The 27,179-nt window shown below is 39.5% G+C and overlaps 1 protein-coding gene across 1 annotated transcript; it reads right to left on the bottom strand.

The window, feature by feature from the left end:
• Positions 1–2,270: 2,270 nt before the first annotated feature.
• Positions 2,271–24,852, bottom strand: LOC145779804 (thioredoxin domain-containing protein 5-like). The gene is made up of 10 exons (XM_082591449.1): positions 24,636–24,852; positions 15,327–15,417; positions 14,460–14,518; positions 13,694–14,003; positions 13,478–13,579; positions 7,830–8,105; positions 7,364–7,465; positions 6,427–6,573; positions 5,765–5,983; positions 2,271–4,314 (listed from the first exon to the last, which is right to left on the bottom strand). The coding sequence occupies exons 1-10, from the start codon at positions 24,812–24,814 to the stop codon at positions 4,165–4,167; spliced, it is 1,635 nt and encodes a 544-aa protein (XP_082447575.1). The 5' UTR covers positions 24,815–24,852; the 3' UTR covers positions 2,271–4,164.
• Positions 24,853–27,179: the final 2,327 nt, after the last annotated feature.

The following is a 27,179-nucleotide window of genomic DNA, read 5'->3' on the forward strand; positions in this document are numbered from 1 at the left end:
AGACGCGGTATCTGTAGCCTACAAATCAAGTGAATACCAGCGCGTGTGACGTTAGAGAGAGTTCTCGGGCGCCACACTAACATTAGTTCCAAACGTTGTTGAAGTTATTTTTAAAGATCTTGTAGGTTGGAAAAGTGATGGCAAATTTCAACATGAATGGAAACGTGTGGTGGCTTGTCTCCAAGAATGGTAAAGCAGACCTTATAATTGCTGTCAGGCCTAATTGTAGGCCAGTCAGCAAAAAAGACTGTTTGCCGCAATGAAGATGACGTGAAAAGGCGACTATCCACAGCAAGAAAAAGAAAAGACGAAGTTTGCTAGCTTGAATATTGCAAACACGTCCAAAAGTTTGTTTAAGGAAAACTTACTTCGTTTTTTCGAAAGTGCTTCGCCGACCTTTCGCGGAAATCACTGATCTAAAAAGTAACGAAATGGAAACAGCATTTCTTTGCTCCATCCTGCCATATGATGTTATTGTTCTCAGACTGTTCAAGGGTTCGTTTGAAGTCATCATGTCATGTTATTCATTATCTTTTCGTCTCATCACAATTCAATCCACCAGCACACGCAGCGCATTGGGGTAGCCTATTGGCTCATGAATTTAGGTTGAAATAGTTTTCTGGTTAAACTACCCAAAAGAAATCAAATATTTCGTTAAAAGCTTAACAAGCATTTAGTCACTTTCCCAAGGGGTAGCCCAATGTAGGCCCTGTCCATCTCACAAGCCACCACTGCGAGCGTTAAATTTAAGACTTAAACATGACAAGAAAGTTATCCAATGTCGTCGATGAAGCTTTACTTTGAGACTTGAGTGCCTGGTCTTTCAAAGGCTAACTGTAGGCGACAAAGATATTCGTTTGTGTAGGCCTAATATAATTTTAGACCCTTCAAATCTAATGCAAAGTGATCAGGCTATGTACGTTTTATTCAACCGGCTGCAACGCACCATTAAAGACAAGTTTGTTGTACACAGAAAAAAAGCTGATGGATGTCGAATCTTCAAACACAAAATATATCATATCTTAGAATATACTGCTCAGTAGAAAGCAAAGTTATTGCACAAATTAAATGTACTGTACAGCTTTTCGTAAATTTTAAACTAAAATAGTTCAAGGTTTCATAGAAATGCTTCATGTATTGCAAACAAATAGGATTCGACACCTCGTGTTTATCGCAAGTTAAAAATTGAAGACAATACAAAACTTGTGGCAGCATTTTCGACAAGCTTGATTAAAAATTCATCGAAAAGCTGCAAGAAATTAATTTAACCCAATTCGTCATATGCTGTGGATTGTAAAAATATAAACAGACATAACTAAGCAACAACACTACATTTAACATTATAAAAACAAAAAACAACAAGCGAACGTTTTCGGCTAGTCATATAGCCCTTTTCAAGCCTATAAGAAAAAATACATTATTACAAGAAATGCTAAAGAATCATATAGTATCACAGCAAAAATATGGTCAAATCTAATCATTTGAGAAACTGCCTCGCTCAAACAAAATGATAACTGAAAACTACACAGCACAACGGGTCAAGTATTTCAGAGGTAAAATTAATTGATTGTTCAGACAAGGACTCAGGCAGATTACGCAAGAAAGACAGAAGCACAAGAGATGGTGGCACAAAACCAAAGTAATGCGAAAAACACAAGGCGTGACAATTCAATCAAAAAACTGTTAAAAGGTAAGAAGCTCCGCAAGCAAATAATTGTCTGTTGAGCCCTGGGTTTAAAGATTTGATGATCAATGCCTCATTGCCTCATGAATTCTGGTTTCGAATTCGGACAAACACTTACGTACAATTTTGAAAGACTGCAATGACGGTTTATTATTTGAGCACGATTGGCAGTTTCTAATATGGTCTTTAATTGCACTGTTTAAGTTCACTTGCTCGCATGATGCGAGATCGTCATACATTGGTATGACCACGCGACATTTGGTGACGAGAGTGGGAGAGCATTTGAATTTAGTAAAAACAGTGCAATTAAAGACCATATTAGAAACTGCCAATCGTGCTCAAATAATAAACCGTCATTGCAGTCTTTCAAAATTGTACGTAACGTAAGTGTTTGTCCGAATTCGAAACCAGAATTCATGAGGCATTGATCATCAAATCTTTAAACCCAGGGCTCAACAGACAATTATTTGCTTGCGGAGCTTCTTACCTTTTAACAGTTTTTTGATTGAATTGTCACGCCTTGTGTTTTTCGCATTACTTTGGTTTTGTGCCACCATCTCTTGTGCTTCTGTCTTTCTTGCGTAATCTGCCTGAGTCCTTGTCTGAACAATCAATTAATTTTACCTCTGAAATACTTGACCCGTTGTGCTGTGTAGTTTTCAGTTATCATTTTGTTTGAGCGAGACAGTTTCTCAAATGATTAGATTTGACCATATTTTTGCTGTGATACTATATGATTCTTTAGCATTTCTTGTAATAATGTATTTTTTCTTATAGGCTTGAAAAGGGCTATATGACTAGCCGAAAACGTTCGCTTGTTGTTTTTTGTTTTTATAATGTTAAATGTAGTGTTGTTGCTTAGTTATGTCTGTTTATGGTTTAAAAGAGTTTCCTCTCTACCCAAATTGTAAAAATATACTGTACAAAGAAAACTTTGTGCCAAGATATGGTGGTTAGGCTGGTTAGCCTCGCTAGGATTGTTTCATATTTTTACCATTTTTAAAAAGCCTGAGGTCTTGTGTGGGTTTTCGGTAGAAACTCAACCCCGAGATTTTACCTCATTATGATGTCATAAAGATGTGAGACAAGGTCATTGAACTTCCGAATACCCCGGATTTGACATATTTAGGAAACTACTTATCGTAGAGTGACAAAATTTTTGTCAAAATGCGAAGAGACGGTTTCCTATGACCAAAAATTGAAAGTTGTATAACCCCAATGGATTTTTACCAAAACCTCCACACATCAGACCAAGGCCTTTGATAGTTGTGAAAATATGAAACATTCTAGTGATTACACGATTAGCACTTTATTTACCTAAGCCAGCACGCTATGGTCACTAGGTACACTGCATGTGTCAATTATCACACAAAAGCGGGATATACGAAGGTCGCTACCAACTGATGTGGTAACACAAGCATATGTGATGGCACACTTCTTAGGTCTCTTGAAGTTCTAGATTCGAATCACCGAATGCTTCTGAGCAAGCGACACAATGCAAGAGGTCGAAGATTGATTATATGTAAAAGCATGAACAGCGACGATATTTTGTTCAGAACAATATTATCGTGTGAAATGTGAAATTCAAATAATAAGTGTATGGCTAACTTGATCAAACACGAACGCGTTTACGTTTTCATTGAAAATCAGTGAATTGCATCTCAATTGCAAAAGGTCGTCCTACATTAACTTAGAAAAAGCATTCCTCCAAAAAAAAGCCAAAAACAACGTCACGATAGCTACGCAGGCGTCAACTGGATTTTTCATCGGAAATGAATTTACCAAACAGAGCACATCAAATTGCTCAGGAGTATAAATCAATACAAGAAATTTAAATTAAATTTGAGGTTCAAATTAATTTGAGTTGAAATGCGACAAGATAAACGTTGGGAAAAGTTGCAAGTTTTCACCTCAAAGTCATTGAGCATCACAAACCGCAGATACTTAAGCTGGCTGCACATGCAGTCGCTTAAAAACCTACTAAATAAGTTAAGATTTCTGTGTTAAAATGACAAAAAAGACATATGCGACATTTAATTGCAACATTAGTTTTTTTTATGCCACAACAGACATTTATAAAAATAGATTTGATAAATTCCTCGGAATTTTTTTCTAAATAAAACCTCTTCATAGACTTACAAAATTAAAACCATTCTACACATTTGCGAATGTTATGCAGCGATTTTGCATATAAAAAATGTTTGTTTTCGGGTTTTATGCTTGAATCTATAAGCAAAGCAATATCCTATTCATGCGGTTGAGTACGTGAAACACACCAGATACCACATCAGCTAAAATCGGTACTCGCTTCTTGCCAAACACACAGTATGAGATTCCAGATCTTTAGAATCAACACAGCTGGCCGATGATCAAGCATCAGCATATTTCACACTTCTAAGATTGCCGGATCCTAAATCGGCAGTACACTAAAAAAATTGGGATGCTCTGCTTCTAATAGCTGTGAAATGCAACATTTTTTCCTACAATTCGTCCTTTTTCTCTTCAACTGCTGGCTGCTTTGACAAGCTTTGAATGATAAAAGTCTTCAAATCTTCTTTGCTGCGATTGCCCGAATACTTGCTCGATTGCGCACCGTCTTTGAACAAGAGAAGCGTGGGATACCCTCGAACCTGAAATCAGCACAAAGATTTTCAGCTACAACTAATGACAAGGCTGAAGACTCTAAGACACTGCAACTAAAAACCGTAGCACCTATGTCGTGAAAATCGCCTCATAGACCAGGGCCACGGCGCAGAAGCAAACAACATCGTACAAAACTAGAAATTGCAGTTTGCAGTGGCAATACTGTATGTCAAGGCAGTGTTTTGTACAGCATTTTCCCCGAGCTTAAAAAAATTATTTTCTGACAAGAGTTTGTTTCACAAGGCACTTCGAATTGACAAAAAAACACGAAGACCGACGCCGGAGACTACAATCAATGAGAAAACACCCAAACTATTATTCTCTAAATAGAGCAGTATGTTTTGACAGTGTGAAACCGCAACTATGATCTTCATATCATTGCGCAATGCAAATACACTGTGAACGGTGCACCCAATGCGTTATTGTACAATGTACATCCAGCTAACCATGGTATATCCATGCGTGGGTAATATGCGGAAACGTGGGAAGAATCCGTCGTCTACCATTGCCCTTCCTAGAACGCCGTTGCAATGGAAGTTATTTAAAACAGCAAAATTTTGGTTCTTTTGCGCATGTTACAGATAAAGTGGAGAAAAATTACTTCAAATTGAAAAACAATATCTTGCCATTTTTTTTACTTTTGAATATTTATGTTGCATTGTTGGTGACACTTTACGCCTTGCGTTGATCGACATTCTATTCTAGTGTGCAACTGTAGACAAAAAGTACGACATCAGTAATTTTATGGACTTCGATCACGTGATTAAAGCGACGATTGACAGACAAATTGTTGGAAAGAAAAAGACCAATGCATCGCTGTCGTGGATCAGTCAGCGTTATTTCCTGGTCGACAGTAAACTGTTTGGGTTGGGAACACGTGAGATACAAAATTTCACAAGCGACAAGTAAGAGACTTGATACTGCACAATAATGCGGCAAAGTTTTAAAAAAAGAACATCCTTGTTTCAAAACGAAAATAAAGATTTAAGCTAATGTATTGGAAATGCACTTCCAAGGTTCCTGGGTCAATTCATAGGCAACAATCATTGCTCCGCAGATATATTATATATATATGATGAAAAGGACATGATGGAAAAAGCACAGCCCCTCATTGCAAGGGTTATCGATAAAATTGAAAATCCCCAACTGGGAATAAATTTCACCTCTCAAGGGGGTTAATTTACCAAAGATATAAAAAGACTACATAAATGCAAAAATTCCCACCTGGAAAAAACATGGTGGGGTAAACTTACTTCAAAACAGTTAGTCAGGGGGAAATGTGAAAAGAAAGGTTAAGAACTTCTCCCTTAATGATCGTGGAGCTCCTTGACATTATCGACAGTGCAAAAAGATACGTAAAAATTGAAATTTTTGTCTGAAGTTTGTAAGTTAAATAGTAAACCATAACGTGCCAACAGTGGCCTACATCACACCCACCTCAAATTTTTGACACAGGTCTTTGCTTTTGGTACAGTCAACTTTAGCGACTTTCACTTCTTCCTTGACGTCGGAAAAATCCTCAACGGCGAGCTCTTCCCAAGTGGGAGCGAGTCTCTTGCAGAAGCCACACCACGGAGCATAAAACATAACGAAGGTAACATCCACAGCGGTATTGAAATCGAAATTGTCGTCATCAAGTTGTAAAACCAGCTCATCCTGGTAACAAAAATACAACAAGTTGCGATTTCGAGTAGAAAAGGACCAAAGCAAAAATACCGGTGCAGAGAAGACTCAGGCATATCTTGTATTTAGCCGATTCTCAATCATAATGAGAATTTTTTAAAGTAAACCAGTTGCAGTGTGAGAAAACTACAAAATGTTTACGGTTATTTGCTTAGCAACAGCAATCCATTCGTGGGTGCTATTACTCTATACACTACAGCCCAAGTGACTTGGCAAAAAGGTAAGATCAAGCGACGACGATTCAACTCCTAGTTTGAGCAGTTAACAGATGGAATCGTTAACTGGTGGCAACGCTCTCAAAGCAAGCGGAAGAATATCCACCTTGGTGACCGGCCTCTTCAAAATCACGACCACTTCAAAATCACTTGAATCAGTGAAGTTATCTAGAAACAAGTTTTTAGTGCGGTTACTTTTACCTCGGTGTCTTTCGGTTTGTCATCAAATACTGGTGATGGCGTGGGCTTCACCTCTTCTGCTTTCGCCTCTTCATCCTGTTCTTCTTCAGGCTCATTTCCTGTCATTGTCGCAATGAAAGCTTCAAAACCCGCCAGATTTCTGGCACCCTGAAGTTTATAAAGTAGCTTCTTTATAGAATGTTATCATGTCTGTTTACGCAGAATAAAACTACCACACAAAAGAGTTTTGTTCACTGTGAAAAAAAAACAGTTGAAAAAATTATTAACCATTTCGTGCTTTTTGTATTTCGTCTGTAGAGGATTGTGACAACATGGGCGTCACCAATGTAACAGTGTAACATTAAGTTTGGACGAATATCGTCTGCAGATTGTGAAGAAAGGGGCGTTCTTCCCGGCTATCAGCACAAGGCTGAGCACTCACTAGTACAGGCTGATAGCTGGGAAGAACGCCCCTTTCTTCACAATGTCCTCTGCCCTGGCGCCTGTTGGTTTTGTTGGCTCTTTTCTTTCCACAAAGATAAGAGTTAAACTGACTGGTGAAGCGGCGGTCGAATATATTTGTTTGTTTGTGCTCTCTCGCCGTGTCAATCCTTTAAAAAAAAAAAAAAAAACCTTTGTACCCGTGCGCTGTTGATGCGAATAAAACAGTTGAACAAATACGGTGCGATACTGATGAGCCCAGCCTCATGGGCGAAACACGTGTCTATAGCTGTCAATTCTTGCTACAAATCGGCTGCCGAGAAACATATCGTCTGCAGACGTTGAATCAATGTAAAAATGACGGATTTTGGATGACGGACAGATTAGGGCATCAGAAAAGAAGCAACACACAGTTTGAAACGTCATCACTGTAAACTGCTGACATCCTGCACTTTTTTGTATACACCACAACATTTTAGTGGGCTATTTTTTAAAACACACCGACTTAGAAACGTACTTGATACTTTTTCATCATCTTTCCCCCTTCAAACCATAAAAGCGTAGGGTAGCCCTTGACATCATAATCGGAGCACACTTTCTGGCTCTTCGTGCAGTCCACCTGAACATTCGAGTACGTACTGTCTTAATATTTCGAAATTCAATTAAAATAAAGTTTAATTCAAGTTTACTATTGACTTCGTTCAAGATCACAATCGGCTTGTGTAACTGTAAACATTGAAAGCTAAACTACAATAAAATGTTTCGTAATCGTAACTATTATAATGTGAAAATTATATCAAGATTGTAAAGCAAAAGCAAATCGCGGTCATTCTAATTTCATTTTGGGTGTGTGCTGACAGCCCAGAAAGTTTTTTTTTGTGCTTTAATGCTTCTTTTCAACACCATGTCTTTTATCTTTGGTAATAATTACTGTTATCAAAAGTAGGTTGATCATTATCAACAGTTCAACGAAACCAACTTACCCTTCCAACTTTGACAGCAGTCGGACTATCTTCAGATGAAAGATGTGATTTTGCGAGATCTATCCACACCGGCTCCATTCGTCTACAATGTCCACACCAAGGGGCATAAAACTTGATGAAATGAAATCCCTCACTTATGTGTGACTCAAAATTATTTTCGTCCAGATCAAATAATCCTTCCACAGACGGTTCATCATCATCATCATCTTCACCTTGAAGAGGAGCACCGGTCATGTCACGAATATATTTTTCAAAGCTTTCGATGTCTCGGCCGCTCTGTAATCCAATCAATGGTTAAAAATAACCATAATTTTTAATTTAATTCTATATCACTGTCACACAGCATGGAAGGAGGATTCGAAATAATTAATTAGCGTCGACAACAAACTACGATACTTCAAACTGTTGCCATCCATGGAGGCGGTTCGTTGCCTTCTTCATGTAAGTGTGAATAATATCTTCAGTACCAGATAATAATCATTATTGTACCACACACACAAGCCATAAATATGTTGTATACAATACATTTAACATCAAATTCATTTTAATTTAGGAAGCAATTTGTTGCAAAGTGATGGAATTACAACAGTTGCGGTGTGTGTTGACATATAAAAATAATCAACTAGTTGGTGTGAACGAAACCAAGCAGCAATGTGTCTAATAAATCTATCATTTCAAAAAAAAACATAGAAATTCATGCTGCAGTATCAAGTTAGTCTCACTTAAGAGATATTTCTAAAATAAAATAATTCTTAATGTACTTTTCATCGGCAACCGTTTTGATTTAGGATTTTTTGCATTCTTAGTTCAAGCAAGATAGATCCCAATAGGTTTATGGAAAAACTCCAGATACAAAATCAGGCAAGAGAATTGCCAAGCGATTTATTATCATAAAAGCTTTAATAGGTATATATAATGGTATATCTATTTGTAAATCAGATCATACTTCAAAACTTTACTTCACAATGTAGATATTAACAATCTGTTTGGGTCTGATGCTGCGAGTTCGCTGTGGTAATAGCGAATTGCATCAGCTTTCAGAACACAGTTCACTAGTCATGTGCTAAACAAACAAAACTTCATTTATTTGCAGTTGGTACAGGCGTTAGCACACATACAGAAAATTGGCATTAGCGCCAGACGATCGTGCAATTTATCAGTCTATGCATGGATTTGTAAAAAAAAAACTTCATTAACAACTGAAACTATTGTACAAACTTCGTGAAAGTTATTGGACCATCAAGGTCAGTAGAGCTAGACCTAAGCAATCGACCGGAATGGCCCGATTCGGTGAGTCCGATCCCTTAACGGGGGATTTTTTCAATTTTTTTTTTCAATTATTGGGTACCGTGGCCTAATTATCATTGCCGTTTTAGGGTTAGGGGTTAGGAGTTAGGGTTAGAGGTTAGGAACTCACCGAATCAGACTCACCGAATCGGACTCACCGAATCGGACTCACCGAATAGTAGCAGACCCGCAATCAACACCACATTCGATACAACATTCACGCATAAATTCAAAAAATCAAACACACCACAGCACCTAGGTCTCACAATTACCTTGAAACCTTTTTCAAACTGGATTAAAGGTAGACGCATACACACTTCACGGGTTTTTTTTTCGGTCATTTATCGGTCATTGACCGATTTTTTAGCAAAATGTCCGAAAAAAATATAGTCAATTCGGTCAAAATGTCCGAAAAAAGATTAACAATTAACAAAAGTTTTAACAATAGCTGTGAAGCCTGGTATAGATTGGCCAAGTTTGGCAGCTATTGCTAATGCTTTGCTGACTTTTAATGCAGAGAACGCAACCGTAGAACGTGGATTCAGTTTGCTTTCTCGGCTGCGAACTCCAACAAGAAATCGCTTGCGTTGTTCAACTGAAGATAAACTTTGCGTTTGAGGTTAAATGCTGCATCATACAAAACATTCAATTATGACACGGCATACGCGCACTGGCACAGTGAAGCGAGCACGCTAAAACGTGAGCGGTAAAATTGTTGAGGAGTTAAATCACTTTGTAATTGCGAACCATTAGAGCAGGGCTACTCAACTAGCGGACTGCGGTCCGAATTCGGACCTTGTGGGTGTTGATGGTGGACCTTGAGCTTTTAGAAGAATAACCTCATTGCCACGTTTCAGGGCTTCTTTGAACAGATTTCTACTGGGAGGAAGCAATTTTTACTGTGATTATCCTAGCTACTGGGGGGCTTCGACTCCCAGATTTCCCAACACTTTCTCAGAAATCCAATTCGAGTTACATTTTACCTAAAAAAGTGGTTTGGTAGCTACAGATAATTTAACTTTCGTGGTTGCGTGGAAAATAACTTATTTACCAGACCGCTAAAAATATTCAACTTGTCAAACTGGACCTTTGTTAACATTAGTTGAGTAACCCTCAGCCCTCGAAGTTAGCTTCCATCTACCACGGCAAAAACATTGCCGTCGCCAAATCAACAAACCGTGGGTTGCGGCGGCAATTGCCGTATGCTTTAATCAAAAGAAATTTTATGCGCTTCTTCTTCATCGTGTGTCACACGGCGGTAGCCCAGAGCATCACGCACGCTATTTTATACGCTGACAATGCTCTTGTGAACTGTAAAAAGTTTGCAACCTGATAAATACTGGCTTAATTGTTACGCAAAAGTTATTCTTTCATCGAATGCTTATTTTTGACCGGTGTCGTTGCGAATATAAAAAGTGGTACAAAATTGGATAAATGGTTCTTTGGCAGTAAAGAAAAGTAATGCTTCCAATCATATGGCATCGCACGTTCATGAACGGGCAGTTTTGCGTCTTCAAGTATTCCAGTGACGACGCGACAACCTCATTCTCCGATGATTCCGATTCTGACTAGTTCTTTATCTAACAGACTTTGTGTTGCTCGCAGTATCCTAATTGTGCAGAAATTATGTTAGTGTACGTGTACTGTATACGTAAATCGAGGCAATCTTCTCGCAGGGAGCTATTGATTTGTTATCGGTACCTGATTGAGCAATTAACGTTATTTCATGATAATTTAACGTCGCTAGATGTCGAATTAATGTAAAACAAACGTAAATATCTTATTGGGCATTGTTGTTACGCGATATAACTCGCCGGGAAACTTAAATCGATTTGTGCTGACTCGAACGTTGAATCAACCCAAAATTAACTTACTTTTCCCCCCAATGAGTTATAGCGTGAATCACCGTAACAGTGTGCGTATCGCGTTGATCGCTGCTTTTGGTATTATTACATCACAACAAATCAAACAGTGCCGTCGTGATAGACTATTCGATTATTTTTTTCTCTTCTCGTTTTACATGTTTTGGTATAATTTTTTCGTAATAAACGTTCACAGCAATTGCCGAGGCAATTTCAACTTTTGCCGTTTGACCTCGTCAACGTTTTTGCGAAGTAAAAATATGCTAATTTTGAAGACTGTGTGAATGTTCACAGCAAGTAAAATAGTCCGAGGTGAGGTCTTGGTGCGATGTTTCTGCTGATTAAACTCACGCTGCGAGTAAATCAAACAGGAAGAAATTTTGAACAATTTTTGTCCGAATTAAGTGCTCATTTTGCGACGGCATTTTTATTGCCGTAGCAGAATGGCCATTATTACGTTTGCGGCGGCATTTACCACGGCAATTGCCGTGTGCCGCCGCTTATTTCGAGGACTGAACCCTGCATTTGAGCATAACGTGTTTTTTTTATTTGATCATTTTTACTTGTTTTTATTCCTTTCCATTGTACAGTACTGTATTTTTGTTTTGCGTTATCTTTGAACGTGTGTTAGTGTGCAATAAAAGATGTCTGCGGCCGGGTGTTGCAAGGTTGAGTTTCGCTGATGAACATTAAAGATTGAAGTTTCGCTGATGAACATTGAAGAAACGTTTATCTGTTCTAACTTTTCTCAGATAAAACACGACAACGTTTCTCAGCAAAATTTAATGTTGTAGCTAGTCAGGAAGTGTAAATTTTGGTTTGTATCAGCTACTTGAAAGGAAATATTTTCATCAGAAAAAATGACCGAAATAAATAAGAAATAAAACATAGTAACTTTAGCGGGTTTAACATACTTTATTTCACACAAAATATAACATAAATAAAATAAAATAAACTCAAACGTTTTCGACACGTACGTGTAAGTACGTGTAGTTACTATGTTTTATTTCTCTATGGTTCAACAAAGCAAACTCTCTACCAAAGCTTTATCAAATAAATAAGAAATGACCGAAACTTTTTAAGTCATTTCGGACAAACGACCGAAAAGTCTCAGCGAAAAAAAAAACCCAGAGTTTACAACACCTTGTCATTAATATGATTAGATATTTTCTTCGTCGCGTTAGTCATCGGCAGCTCATTTATGATAATCGAGCATACTTGAAATTTGGAGTGCAGACCAAGGGTCTCAAACACGCAGCTGGCGAGGACGTTTTGGTGCGGCCGGCGATGCATTTTTGAAATTTCAAACATTTAACAATTAAAATTCATTCATATTCAGTATTCACTTAAGATAAAAATCACTTTAAAACTGTTCAAAAAATCTGAAAATACCCATCAAACTTCACTCGACTTTTAAGCGCTAGCCTACTGTAACGCAATTTTACTGCGTGCGAGAAAGCCATATTGTTATTGTTACATCACAATCACATTGCCTCGTCACTTCTTGTGCCTTTATTGCAATAGAAACCATGGTAGCCTATTTGCGGCAGTCAGTTCTTCAAAGATTTGGTTATTTTTCGAGCATTTTGAATATCGGTTGCAAGACTTTTACTCTCCCGGTCCAAGTCATTCCGTTTGCATATTTTTTCTTTTTGCAGTGTTTTTCTATCTGTTTGTTCTTACTACTATTTTGCTTCTTTTACGATCTTACGTTCTTACAACCGTACTTCTTTTATTGTATGCTGAGTGTATTATTTTGTTTATTGAACGGCGATAAAATGAGCTATTTTATCAGCGTCGACAACGCACGGGTACAAATAATTGACATGGCGAGACGATCACAATCCAGGTTAGAGACTTCAAAGAACCGGCCTGCAACACCCGTGGTGGTGGGGAGCAGCGTGCTTTTGGAGTGGCGATGCATCCAGAGAGGAGGTCCACCAGCTTATGTTGCAGGGGTCAGGTTGGGGAGTTGAGGTACCTATGGAAGGAGAGTGTGGATCGAAAACTCAGTAGGACACGTCGGTAAAACTAGAAAATCGGAGCGGTTTAGGGAGACAGGCTTAACTTTCAGCAAGATGCAAAAAGATATTGCGGCACTGGGGCAAATTACAAGTATTCATTTGGCCATCAGAGCAATTTGAGTTTGATTGAAACCTTTGGGGTATAGTAAACTAAGGCTGAATATTGAACAAAATCAATTCTGTACGATCATCACAAGTGAATTGAGGGATTTTCTTTAAATTTAGCTGATATCGTCACCAGAAGATTCTTCTCCACTCGTGCTTTTTTTCAGATCGTAGGTTTTTAATTTGCAGCGATCCGTGACACCTTCGTCCATCAATCCATCTCTTGCATCGTCTTCCCTCTTTTACTTCTAATCTTTTTCGCCAATGTTATATCTTTTTTTTTTATACCCGAACCCCCAACAACATGCTCAAAATACGAGACTAGAAACTTCATCACATTTAAACAGCAGTAAAAACTACGTTGACAGACCTGATACTTCTTAACCATTTTTCCTTCTTCAAACCAGAGTAAAGTGGGGTAGCCTCGCACCTCATACTTGGAGCAAACTTCCCTATGTTCCGTGCAGTCAATCTGAGAGAACACAGCATACGTTAGTTCAAGGATGAACGACTTGCATGAAATATAATATCTATCATATCGTTGCCATTATCAAAACAATGCGGAAAGTTGGTAAAAATGATGTACCCGCGCAATCTTGACATCATCCACTTTATCTTCTGAAGGAATGTGAGATTTGGCAAGTTCCGACCACACCGGCTCAAGTCGCTTACAATGGCCACACCAAGGTGCATAAAACTTGATGAAGTGTTTCCCATCGGCAATATGATCTTCAAAGCTTTTTGCGGTCAACTGATATAAGCCGTTGTCGTGATCAATTAGACCCTCTTCATCTTCTTCAGGTTTTAACGTATTGTCAATGAAAGATTTCAAAGACTTCAAATCTCTTGCCCCTTTATGTCTCACAGCTTCTTCTCCCATTGGATACAATTTCAAGCTAAAAAAATCTTTATTAAAACTTAATCCCGTAATGGTAAAAGCACAGTGACCCAAAGAAATGTTTTACACTTTACAGTATATATTACAACAAAGAGAGCTGGACTGCTTTCAATTAATTACACAAGAAAAAAGAACCTACTGCAATTAGCACATGTATTAACACACGCACGTTGGAAAAAGGGGCCAATATTCTAACTTAAAATGTTGTATTTATCTCACGCTTTCTTCTTCCCAAAAAAAGGAAATACCATGTTTGCGTTACAAGTGCAAAACCTATATGAAGATTGAAAAGTTGAATTGACAATATGTTTACAATGCAGCACAATGATGTGACCGCAGCTTAAAAAGCGTGCGGCTCTTCACGTGAAATGTGCGGCTCTCTACATTTCGCAATGTAGTATCACTGTTGCGTTCTGATCAATACATGATTGGCATTAGTGGTACTCATACGTACGTTGGATAACCAAGTACTCCTTCATCAGAACACAGCTTTGTTTCAACAGTGCAATCCACCTAAACAATTTGAATACAATTTTAAGTTGCTTCACATTGTTAAAAATTTAAAGATTTGAAAATCGCGCCTCGTCAGTGCAGACCAAAGGAACAGTTTGCGAGCACCAGTGAGAACAAAAGTACAACTGACAGGGCGGAGAAAAAGACAAACCTTGCCCTCACTCTATATTTACTTGTATAAGTTCTAATGAACATGGATGTACCTGTGGATGAATCTTATCGAACATGAATAACCGCATACATAAGATTGTATAAATTTTAATAGCCGTGCATTACCCTTCTTGACATGACCTGTTGACTGGTTTACTGCAATTTGTTTGTTGTACCAAACAAGGTTGTGCGTACTGAAAACGACATAGAGAAGTAAATGGACAGCAACTGGATAAAAAGCGTCAAAAACAATATGTATTTGTTCATTTCATTCTGTTTATCCCAAAATTGGTCAGATAGTTATGAATGCAGATTAAGCGTTTGTTACAATAAGCAAGATGACAACAAAAAGTCAATGTTGAAAAACGTACTACAATTCAGTTTAAGGTGATTTACAGTATTTCAAGTTACAACTCAGTAGTAGTACAAAATAATACAATATATAACAGCACAAAGTGGATATTTAATCAGATTCTTAAATAACTATGTATATAATGGTTTTAATGCTAATTAATTTAACAACTTTCAGATGTCCTGGCTTTATTCCCGCTTCAAGTGGGGTTACCGATGCAGATGTCGCCAGTGTAGATAAAAGTTAGAAATAAAAATTGTCTAATGCATATCCCTAATTATGATTATGCGATATCTTAAGATGTACCTTTGCAATCGCAATATCTTGATCATCATCTTCTTCAATTATGCTGAAGAGTTCTTCCCATACAGGCTTGAGCCGTTGGCAATGCCCACACCTAAGAAAAGCAAATGCAACTTCACATAGCACAGATACAAGCAGAGTGGTTGCTTTTATTGTAAGTGCCCATTAAAAAAAATTAAGTGTTGATGTTTGGAGGTTTCTCGAGGTTGGGAAATATGAACATATTGAATTCTTGTACCTTTGAATAGAACAATATAAGACAATTCAGGCCTCGAAATTCGTTTTTATTGACGGCGGACAAACGTGTCCAGTCTGAGCACTGAGCAGCTATCTCGGCGGACAAATTAAGTCTCACGGCGGACACACTTTATCTTGATAATTCTTCGCCATTTGAGAACTATAGCTACGGTTTAGAAGGCTTTTTTAAATTTCAGCGAAGTAAAGGCTTTTATCTGACCAACGACGTGCGCTTGAAGTCAAAGCGCCGTGTAGCTGCTTAATACGCCGCATAACTGATTAACTTCCACCGACCGATCGTGTGGCTTCTTGCGTCACAATGCTCTGGGCACGAGTCGGAGAACTTCTACACTAACGCTACTATTTTCTGCTGTGCAAAGTTTCACTAGGCTTTTTCTAGGTTTATTTTTGCGTGTCATGTTAGCGAAGGTGAATTTTCCCTGGGCTTTTTCTTATTGTAATACCAAAACTTAACAAATTTTGCTGCATCTTGCTGTAATAGCCCACTTGTATAATCTAATTTTGTAACCAACCTTGCCTTATCAATATTACTCGGAGATCAAAGCCAGACATTGTGATGTAAGACTTAAGTTGCGCGTGATTGTAGACTGTAGTAGTACCTGTACTCCTATCGATTCTTGGCAAAGAATTCACCTTTGTTACGCTGGATTCAATGTCATCAATCGTTGAAGCAACGTAAAAATCGAAAGTTTTCCTGCTTGAATGGAAGCTAAACGGGATACAGTACCGGTATTCACATTTTCTCGATAAGCATTAGAATGCGTGGGAAATTATATTCTCGCAACAATTGTTTGTGCTATGCTATGCAGTGCTATGCTATGCTATGCAGTGCTATGCTATGCAATGACGATTTGTATCGTTAGTTCATATGTTATTTCTCGGCGGACAAATGTGACCGATCTAGATGGTACTTCCCGCGGACATCACATGCTGTGACGGCGGACATGTCCGCCGTGAATTTCGAGGCCTGCAATTGAGGATTATCATAAAGCTAAAGCAATTTATGTAATTCAGTCCTACATTATCACTGGAATGATCAAATATTACATGGCTGTAGCATGTAGGCCAGGGGTTCCCAACCTGTGGTACGCGTACCACTAGTAGTACGTGAAGGTTTTTCAGGTGGTACGCGGTAGCTTCCGCTTTTTCACAAACCCTGGATTCACAACTTTATATTTGTTTATCTGGTTTTGTTTACAAAAAAAATTCCCGAAATTTATTCTTATTGTTAAGTAACTATTCCTGTTGTTTCGTATCATTACGAGCTTTAACATACAGGTCATGTCAATATTGTCAACAAGGAGTACAATTGCTTTGAAAGGCTGTACAACGCTGCGGGACAGTGGCCGTTAATTATGTCAAATGATTGCTCTTCATAGATATATACTGTTTTATAGCTTAAGCTACAAACAGCGTTGAATAATGCTAGTTGTCGGCTAAAAATAGATCACAATAAAATGTTCAATAACAATTACAAGGAATGTTCTCCAATAAACTTCTGGATCAGTATGACCTCTTCATATTCAATGCTAGCTTTACATGCTGTTTCACAGCTACTGATTTTCCCTTCTACGTGAGAATGTGAGCAGGGATTTTCAGTCATGATGAATATCAAGTCATAAAATCGAAACCAACTAAATGACTTTCGACGCACTGTTAGCAAACTTACACCACGCATCGTCCAACTGGTGGACAGCAAATAAAAACAAAAATCTCATTAAATTTAGTTGTGGTGCTTTAGTGTTATTTTAGTACGCCAATATTATTCTTCTGAATAAAATATCATTTGATCAAATTAGTTGTTCTGCAAGAAGTGGTACGAGATCGTAAAAAGGTTGGGAACCCCTGATGTAGGCTAATGTCATCCATGGGATGTCATCCATCCATAGGCTAATGTCTTTATTTATATATTTATTTAAAGTTCAAGAACTCAGTCTTGTATCCAATCTGTTTACAAAAGGATTTAGCTTTGTATAATTGCATAATCAGATAAGATTGCCACAGATGTGAGCAATAACAATTTAAAGAAACAAAAGCCTGACTGTAATATCCATAAAGCGACCGCGTCGCCCCTTTTTGTTTCATTCATAATTTTCTCTTGACGTCACAACCACGCTTTCTTATGACGTCACAATCAATTGCTTTGCTGGTTTTTCAGTTCATCGCTTACCAGCAACTAGGTAGCCGTAACTCAGATAAGTAGCTGGCATAATATTTAGTAGTTGAGATTGTGTTTATCAAGGTTTGTAGTGAATTGCCGTTTCTATTTCTAACTGTTTGTTAATTATGCAGAAAATCTAAATTAAGCTTAAGTCAATAATTAATTGTGTCGGTTAAAAAACTAGTTTAACCGCTAGCATTTGGACTTGTTCTGTGTGTTGAATACATTTTATTAAAGTCACAGCAACCGAGTGCAAAGCGCGTTGGCAGTGTAATACCGACAGAAAGTACAAGCTGTTCCAAGAAGTAGAAAAACCTGTGTTTGGATTGCTAAACAAAAACAAACATCTATGTCAATCTTCGGGTCTGACCGACACCCTAATAGAAGACTACATAGAAAGTTAAACTAGTTCACAGCCGAAATGGACGAAACTTCTAGTGTTGCCAGTGGATCATCACTGGGCTCTTCCGCGTCCAGCTTCTCTAGAAAAACAAAGGCAAGGCAACAAGCTGAAATAAAAAGAAAACAAGCATTGCTCAAGTGTAAAATGCTAGAAGAAGAACTCGCTTTTATAGAGAAAAGCCAAAGAAGGCTCCAAGCAAAAAAAGAGCTCCAACTTGCTGTCATCGAAGACGAAGTGCTCAATGACATCCCTGTAGACCTGGACAATGTGATAAAACAGAGCTCACAAGATTGCCCTCCGGTTCATGCAAATGCAGCTACCATGTACCAACAATTTAAATCCGAGGATTTACAAAGACCCTTGAAACCTGAAGTGCATGCTAGCCCTACCGACTTTCCTCAACTGGATGACCGCTACTTCAAAAGGTCTGAACGCGGTGAGTCTTTATTTAAAAATTGTGTTTATCTTGGCCACGACGAGATAAAACCATCTCCAGAACCTACCCCAACCTGCCGTACTAATATGGATGTAGGTTTCATTCCAAGCCATTCTCCAGTACCTGTAGAACCCCCACAAGCTTTTCATTCATGGAATCACACTCCTAACGTAACTGTGACACCCAATCATGTGACATCTAACCCTATTAATCAGGAGTCACAACTAATTAATCTTTTCACTGGTGCACTAAAAGGTTTTGAAGAACAAGCCAGCATGCCTAAAGTTGAATCATTACAGTTTTCGGGAAATCCTGAAGATTATTGTCTGTTTAAACAACATTTCTTTGAAAACGTCCACTCTGTCTTTTCAAGCGATCGAAAAAGACTGACATTGTTGATGCAGTTTACCATTGGAAAAGCCAGGGAGTCTATAGACCACTGTCCATCAATCGTCCCCGTTGAAGAAGGCTACAAACGAGCCCCAGAAACCCTGTATGAAAGGTTTGGACAACCCAGACTTATAGCCCAGGCATTTAAGAAAAAGTTAATAAAGTGGCCAATGCTAAAGTCAAAAAATAAAGATGATATATGCAACTATGCTGTTTTGCTAAGAAAATGTTTTGAAACTCTAAAAGCAAGTGGTGACTTTGCGGACTTAATAAGTGTAGACTCAATCCTCATGTTGGCTGAAAAACTACCCCAAGATCTTAAAGGCCACTGGCAAAGGCAGTATGCCTTGATTTAAGATTTTGTCCGATTTGTTGAACGAGAAGTGGCCATTGTGACTGCCTATCCAGAAGATGAATTAACTCTCCTTTCAAACACCAAAGCACCAGCTGCAAGTAGTTCATGTCATGCCGTTACAACACATGATAGCAAGGCACCAACTGAGATTGCACAATCAACCGTCAATTGCCCATTCTGCTCGAAATCAGGCCACTTTCTCGATAATTGCAACAGCTTTGCAGAGCTTTCAATTCAAGATCGGAAGATGGTGATTCAAAAGGATGGTCGATGTTTTAACTGTTTCGGGCGATACCGCCATGCTAGGCAATGCAAAAAGGCCAGTTATTGCACGATTCGTGGTTGCAAACAACATCACAACGGGCTCCTGCATGACATTCAAGTGACTCAACCAACCCAACCTAGAAAAGAGTTAGAAGCCAACCAACAATTGAACAATAATTTTGTCCGATCTAGCTGCCATGCATATCTAAACGTGGTGCCTGCCATCATACAGGCCAATGGGAAAGCAATTTCAGCAAACATTCTATTAGATTCCGGATCCGAAATTACACTGTGTGATCAAAAGTTAGGTGACCTTCTGGGCCTGACTGGGGAGAGCAGCGAATTGGTCATCAACACTGTGGCTAATGGACCTAAGCGATGGAAAGGGAAACAGCTAAGCTTTACTATTTCGGCATTGAACGGCAACGACTGTATCGACATCAGTCATGCTCTTGCAATCGATAAAATCCCGGCAGAACTAAATCCCACGTTACCAGAACAAACACTGAAGGACCTGCCCCATCTCCAAGGTTTAGAATTTCCCACTGCAAGTAGTAGTGAAGTGCTGGTGTTGCTTGGTGCGGACCACCCTATCGTCCAGTGTCCTTTAGAAACTAGATTGGGTAACCCAGGTCAACCCATTGCAGTAAGATCAATCTTTGGATGGTCCCTACTTGGCCCTGTAGCAGGTGATACTTCGGAGAGAACCGTGTCTGCAAACTTTGTCAAATGTGATAGCCTGCTAGATAAAGAAATACAGATGTTCATTGCAAGCCATTGCAAGCATTGCAAGCCATACAGATTTTCAATGCAAGCCAAGTGGTCAACTAAAGAAGGCATTTTCTATAGACGACTGCTATGTCATGAAACTCCTCGAAAACAATGTAGAGCATCGGGACGGACACTACTATCTTCCGCTACCATGGCGTCAAGATACTTTCTTGCCCGAGGGTAGCAAGTATATGGCTGAAAGGAGGTTAAAGTCACTTAAAAAACGATTCCAACGAGATCCGGTGTTGCAAGAGAGTTATGTCACTGTTATGCAAGAGTATATCAATAAAGGCTATGCAGAGGTGTTGTCAAACAATGAAAAGCACTCAAACGACACTACGTGGTATCTACCACACCACCCAGTGCATAACATCCACAAGCCAAACAAAGTTAGAGTAGTATTTGATTGTGCCGCCACACACAATGGTCAATCCCTAAATAATGCATTGCTACAAGGACCAGATCTTGTAAACAGTCTGGTCGGAGTTCTCACCCGTTTTCGAATGAAACAAATTGCGATTGTGGCAGATGTTGAAGCCATGTTCCACCGCGTCAGAGTGAAAGAAGAAGACTGCAGAGCTCTTCAGTTCCTGTGGTGGCCAAAAGGCCAACTGTCCCAACCACCTGTACCACATCGCATGCTTGTGCACATATTCGGTGCTACGTCATCACCTTGCTGCGCAACATTTGCCCTGCGCCAAACTGCCAGGCAGTTTGGCGCCACCTTTGACAAACAAGTATCCGAAGTTGTAGAAAATGATTTTTACGCGGATGATTTGTTAACATCGGTCGACACCGAAAACGATGCCATAAAAATGATTGGGGATCTTACTGGATTACTGCAGATTGGTGGATTTCGTCTGACCAAATGGATGTCTACAAGTGCAATTGTAATGAACACTATACCAGAAAAGGAAAGAGCAAAATCAATGCAAAACATACAGTTAAACGAGCCTGTCAAGGAAAGAGTTCTTGGCGTTCATTGGAGCGTCACTGAGGACCATTTTCAATTTACCACCACAAAGATTCCCCATGATTATAAATTCACTCGACGTACTATTCTTTCAGCTGTAAATGCACTTTTCGACCCGTTAGGATTTTCAGCACCGGTGATCTTGGTAGCAAGGCTATTGCAAAGAGAAATTATCAGGCAAAATTATGGGTGGGACGATAAGCTTTCAACAAAAGAAGCCAACAAATGAAAAACTTGGTTCGAGCAATTGTCTGATCTGGAAAGGATTGCTATACCCCGCTGTTTCGCACCTGAAGGCTTTGGCAGTGTTGTCAATCGGGAGTTGCACCATTTCTCAGATGCTTCTTTAGAGGCATACGGATTCGTTTCATGCTTGCGTTTAGTGGACGATTCGAACTCAATACACTGCTCTTTCATTTGTGGAAAGGCCAGGGTTGCACCATTAGAGCAGAAAACAATTCCTCAGCTGGAACTGGTTGCAGCTGTTCAAGCCGTGGAAGCCGACAAATGGATACGAAGCCAGCTTCAGTATGCTGATTGTGAGTCATTTTTTTGGACAGACTCAAACGCCATCCGTCTCATGATCAGAAATAAAGGCAAGCGTTTTCCAATATTTGAGGCTAATCGATTGGTAAAAATCCATAGGCAAACTGTTCCCAGCCAGTGGCGGTACGTTAGCACAGCACTGAACCCAGCCGATGCAGCTTCCCGAGGAATGACCGTTCACAAGTTTCTTCAGTCTAAGTGGCTGTGCGACCCAGAATTTATATGGCAATCAGAAGACCGTTGGCCAGTAGCACCACGAGTACAAGCTCAATCAAAGCCAGAAGATTCAGTGAACATTTGCACGATATCGAAAGGAAGCGAAGACCCGACCAAGGAAAATGGAGTTGACTGCCTCATTAAGCACTATTCCTCCTTACGTAAATTAAAGATTGCCACTGCATGGTTAAAAAGATTTTTCAAGTACCTGAAGAATAAAAAAAACGTCAAAACCGGAAAGCTTACTGTGGACGAGCTCAATTCTTCCGAAACATCTATTTTGAAGTTTGTCCAAAGACAGCAATTCCTACCGATGATAACCATGTTAGAAACTGCTGGCGAACTTTCAGTATGTAAGCTAAAAGGACATGAACTTTCCCACATATGGATGAAAGTTAATCCTCAATTCAGCAAGGGCTTGCTGAATGGTGGAAGACTTGACAATGCCACGATAGACGATGACGCTAAGCACCCCATCATTCTGCCCCTTGACCACCACCTCACAAAACTAGTTATCCGCAAATGCCATGAAGACTGTGGTCACTCTGGTACACATTTTACGTGGGCCACGCTGCGTCAACGTTTCTGGATCAGAAAGGGCTGTGCCGCACTTTGAAGGGAGATAAACGATTGCATGCTTTGCAGAAAACGGAGTGCGCCAAAGGGTCAACAGCAAATGGCCATCTTGCCTTGTGCCCGGCTGAGGTCTGCTGCACCTCTATTCCCTTTTGTAGGCATCGATTATTTTGGTTCCTTTTTAATAAAAAGGGCACGAAGTGAAGTCAAAAGGTACGGCTGCGTGTTTTCATGCCTGACAACCAGAGCCGTGCACATAGAGGTGGCCCAAGATCTGTCTACAGACTCATTCATCAACACCTATCGACGGTTTTGCGGGAGAAGAGTACAACCGCAAGAAGTATACTCAGATAACGGCACTAATTTTGTAGGTGCAGAAAGAGAGTTGAAACGAGCACTTCAGGACTTGAATTGTGACAAAATCGAAAGATATTTTCTTCATAAAGAAATCAAATGGCACTTTAACCCACCCACTGCTAGCCATATGGGGGGAGCTTGGGAGCGCATGGTGCGGTCGATTCGGTGTGTTTTTAAAGTGTTGCTAATAAAGGGTCATTCCTTAACCGATGACACATTCAACACACTTATAATAGAAGTTGAACGAATCCTTAATTCCAGGCCTCTAACACCAGTTAGCTTCGAACCAGGTGAATACGAACCGATCACCCCCAACCATCTCTTACTGCTCCACGGAAACACCAGCATGCCGATCGGCTTGTTCAATGCAAAGGATTCCTATCGACGCCGTAGATGGAGACAAGTGCAACACCTGACAGACTTGTTTTGGAAGCGTTGGGCACGCGAATCTCTACCCACTATTGCATTAAGACGAACGTGGCCCAACGCTCAACGAAACCTGATTGCTGGCGACATCATCCTCATTGTCGACGACAACGCTCCGCGCGGTTGCTGGAGAATCGGAAAGGTTACTACACCCTTGCCCGATAAACACGGAATCGTACGACAAGTCGAACTAAAAACACAATTTGGTGTCCTAAGAAGACCAGTTTCAAAATTGTGCTTGATTTGTGAATCAAACAAGCAACAACAAGCGTGACACGTTCCCATGTAATAGGACGTCGACCCCTAGCGTGGGAAAAGGCGGCGCAATACGACAATGTGGCGAACGTTTCCCCGCAAGCACCTGAGGGCTCGACCCAGTGAAGACAGTAGATTAACTTCGCCTTGATTTTTGCTGCTCGTCTACCTGAAGGATTCGCCTGCTGGTGTACGTCAATTCGTGTGAACTTTCTGTTAGCGAACTGTTATCAAATGCGCGTAAATAGATTAGCTTCATGAATATTTAGTCTTTGTAAATGTACTTAGCATGTATCGTACATTTGGGGGGAGAATGTAATATCCATAAAGCGACCGCGTCGCCCCTTTTTGTTTTATTCATAATTTTCTCTTGACGTCACAACCACGTTTTCTTATGACGTCACAATCAATTGCTTTGCTGGTTTTTCAGTTCATCGCTTACCAGCAACTAGGTAGCCGTAACTCAGATAAGAAGTAGCTGGCATAATATTTAGTAGTTGAGATTGTGTTTATCAAGGTTTGTAGTGAATTGCCGTTTCTATTTCTAACTGTTTGTTAATTATGCAGAAAATCTAAATTAAGCTTAAGTCAATAATTAATTGTGTCGGTTAAAAAACTAGTTTAACCGCTAGCATTTGGACCTGTTCTGTGTGTTGAATACATTTTATTAAAGTCACAGCAACCGAGTGCAAAGCGCCTTGGCAGTGTAATACCGACAGAAAGTACAAGCTGTTCCAAGAAATAGAAAAACCTGTGTTTGGATTGCTAAACAAAAACAAACATCTATGTCAATCTTTGGGTCTGACCGACACCCTAATAGAAGACTACACTGACCTTTAGCAATACTGTACACCATAGATCTGATCTTTAGTAAAGATTACTTGATGACAATAGCCAAATAAAGTACAATAAGAAGTCTTCTTACCAAGGTGCATAAAACATAATGAAATGATCTTGATCTGGTACATTTTTATGGAAATCATCTTCGGAGTAACTTGGCAGTTTGTTGCTTCCAGGTTCTTCTTGTTCTATGACATCACCATTGCAAGTAGCTGATATTACTAAACAAACTACAGATAAAATAAAATTCCTATGCAGTTTCATGTCAGCGATTAACAAAGTAGGCTAACAAAGTTAGTTATAAAGCTGTAAAATAGACGCATAAGATTTAAATTCCCTTTCACAATCCACATCAATATAAGCATAGGCGTCGATTTTTTCTTAGAACAGAGGAATTCTGGGTGGGCGAGAGTTTTCAAACAGATTTCATTGAATGTGTATGTTCGCAAATTCGCAATGGTTAGTCTTTCTCACAAAGACTGTGCAGCAATTAAGCTTTAATAACTTTGATGTTTGCTTTCTTGCGCTGCTAAACTAAACAAACTTCTTTTATGTTTTCCTTTGCGACCTAAAAAGCGCGTGACGCATGACCTGTTATCTTTAAAGTGGCACTTTCGGATCTGCCGCAATATGTTCGGACAGGTGACTGCTGACTGTTTCGTTGGTCTGCGGCAGATAATCGATTGTTTTCCGAGGCCCACAAACAGCAGCTACAGTAACAAGTACCATCAGGGTTAAGACGCATCCACTGGAATTCGGAAAAAAGCTTCCTTTGCAACACACGACCTTCCCGAGCCAGAAGCTGATCCGGCATCATGCTAACGTCAAATGGAGCAGGTAGAGATCCATGGCTCATGCTGTCTTCAACAACTACCGGTGCATTGCCTGAGACATTGACTTCACCACTGTCCATCCTTGAAGCACTGCTTTCTTCATCAATGTCATCGCTACGTTCATTCGTGCTGGACGTGGCTTCTTCAGCGTTATCATCTCGACGCCTTTTGGAAGCTGGTTTTAGTGTTGGGCGATATATCGAATTTTCGATACGATATCTTTTCAATATCAATATTTATTTCAATTTTGTTCAATATTTTAACTATTACAGCCCTAACTCGTAACTGTAAACCCCCTACAAAAACGTTGCCAAGGCCAAACGGCAAAAGTTGAAATTGCCCTGGCAATTGCTGTGAACGTTTATTACGAAAAAAATTGTACCAAAACATGTAAAACGAGAAGCGAAAAATATACTGGAGTAGTCTATCACGACTGCACTGTTTGATTTGTTGTGATGTAATAATACCATCATCATCATTAAGTTCCTTCCTCTCGTCAAGGGTTGGAGGCAATGAGACGGCAAGTTTCTCTGTTGTGAGATTTTTTTACTGCAGTTTTGTAATTAAGTCCTGACCAGTCTTCAATATCATTAGTCCAAATTCTCTGCCCCTATTTCGTTTGCCGTTCATTTTTCCTTCTAGTAGTTGTCTTTGAATAGAATTATTGCAAATCATGTGGCCAAAATATTTCAATTTTCTTGATTTAATTGTTTGTAGAATTTCAATGTTGGTTTGTATTCTGGATAGTACATCTTTTCTAATAATACCAAAAGTAGCGATAAAGCGAGCAACGCGATACGCACGCTGTTACGGTAATTCACGTTAAATAACTCACGGCACGGGGGGGGAGAAAAGTTAATTTTGGGTTGATTCAACATTTGAGTCCGCACAAATCGATTTAATTTTGCCGGCGAGTTATATTGCGTAACAACAATGCTCAATAAGAAATTTACGTTTGTTTTACATTAATTCGATATTTAGCGACGTTGAATTATCATAAAATAACGTTAATTGTTCAACCAGGTACCGGTAACAAATTAATAGCTCCATGCGAGAAGATTGCCTCGATTTACGTATCCACTAACTAATTTCGGCACAATTGGGATACTGCGAGCAACACAAAGTCTGTTTGATAAAGAACTAGCTGTCAGAATCGGAATCATCAGATGCTGTATCGGAGGATGAGGTTGTCGTGTCATCACTGAAATTGGACACATCAAGAGGCTCATCGCTTGGCTCATCTACACTGGTTCATCATCGCTTGGCTCATCTACACTGTCTTCGCCGTTCGCAATGAAGCGTCCACGTTTTGCTGCTTTCGTGCTTTGATACCCATCCACACGCCTCTTTTTCGCAGAGCTCCATCAGGGTGTTGACTAAGGATCAAATCTATGGCTGTGGCATAACGACTGGGAGGAATGTCTAACGCTAACCTTACAAGCGCTCGTGTGGCCTCGGCATTTTTATTGTCGACGCTAATGCGCCATTCATGCATCTGTGTCGGCAATTGCCGACACTAATTTCGAAGACTGGGAAACTTTTTTCTTAATTAGAACAAAAACATCGAAAAGTATCAAAATATTGAGTATTTTTTTTAAACATCGTGTCGTTTTGTTTTTTTCAATATCGCCGAAAACTAGCTGGTTTTAAGAATCCGCAAATAGACGTTCGACTTTGCTTCATGTTTAACTTTTCAATAATGAAATGACAACATCGCGCGGTGCCCCAATTTATACTCAGCAACAAGTTTGTGAGGAAAGATTTGTAAAACGCGATTGTTTTAGTACGTCTTTAGT

Source organism: Aplidium turbinatum, chromosome 11 (genome assembly GCF_918807975.1).
Source record: "Aplidium turbinatum chromosome 11, kaAplTurb1.1, whole genome shotgun sequence".
Taxonomy (NCBI): Eukaryota; Metazoa; Chordata; class Ascidiacea; order Aplousobranchia; family Polyclinidae; genus Aplidium; species Aplidium turbinatum.

Bases quoted from the DNA above. Each gene is read 5' to 3' on its own strand.
- LOC145779804 (XM_082591449.1), bottom strand. From the start codon at position 24,814: ATGAAACTGCATAGGAATTTTATTTTATCTGTAGTTTGTTTAGTAATA. The intron at 8,106-13,477 runs GTCTGTCAACGT...ATTGGATTACAG, and splicing joins AAATGGTTAAGAAGTATCAG to AGCGGCCGAGACATCGAAAG. The intron at 4,315-5,764 runs GTGGGTGTGATG...TGCTGATTTCAG, and splicing joins ACCTGTGTCAAAAATTTGAG to GTTCGAGGGTATCCCACGCT.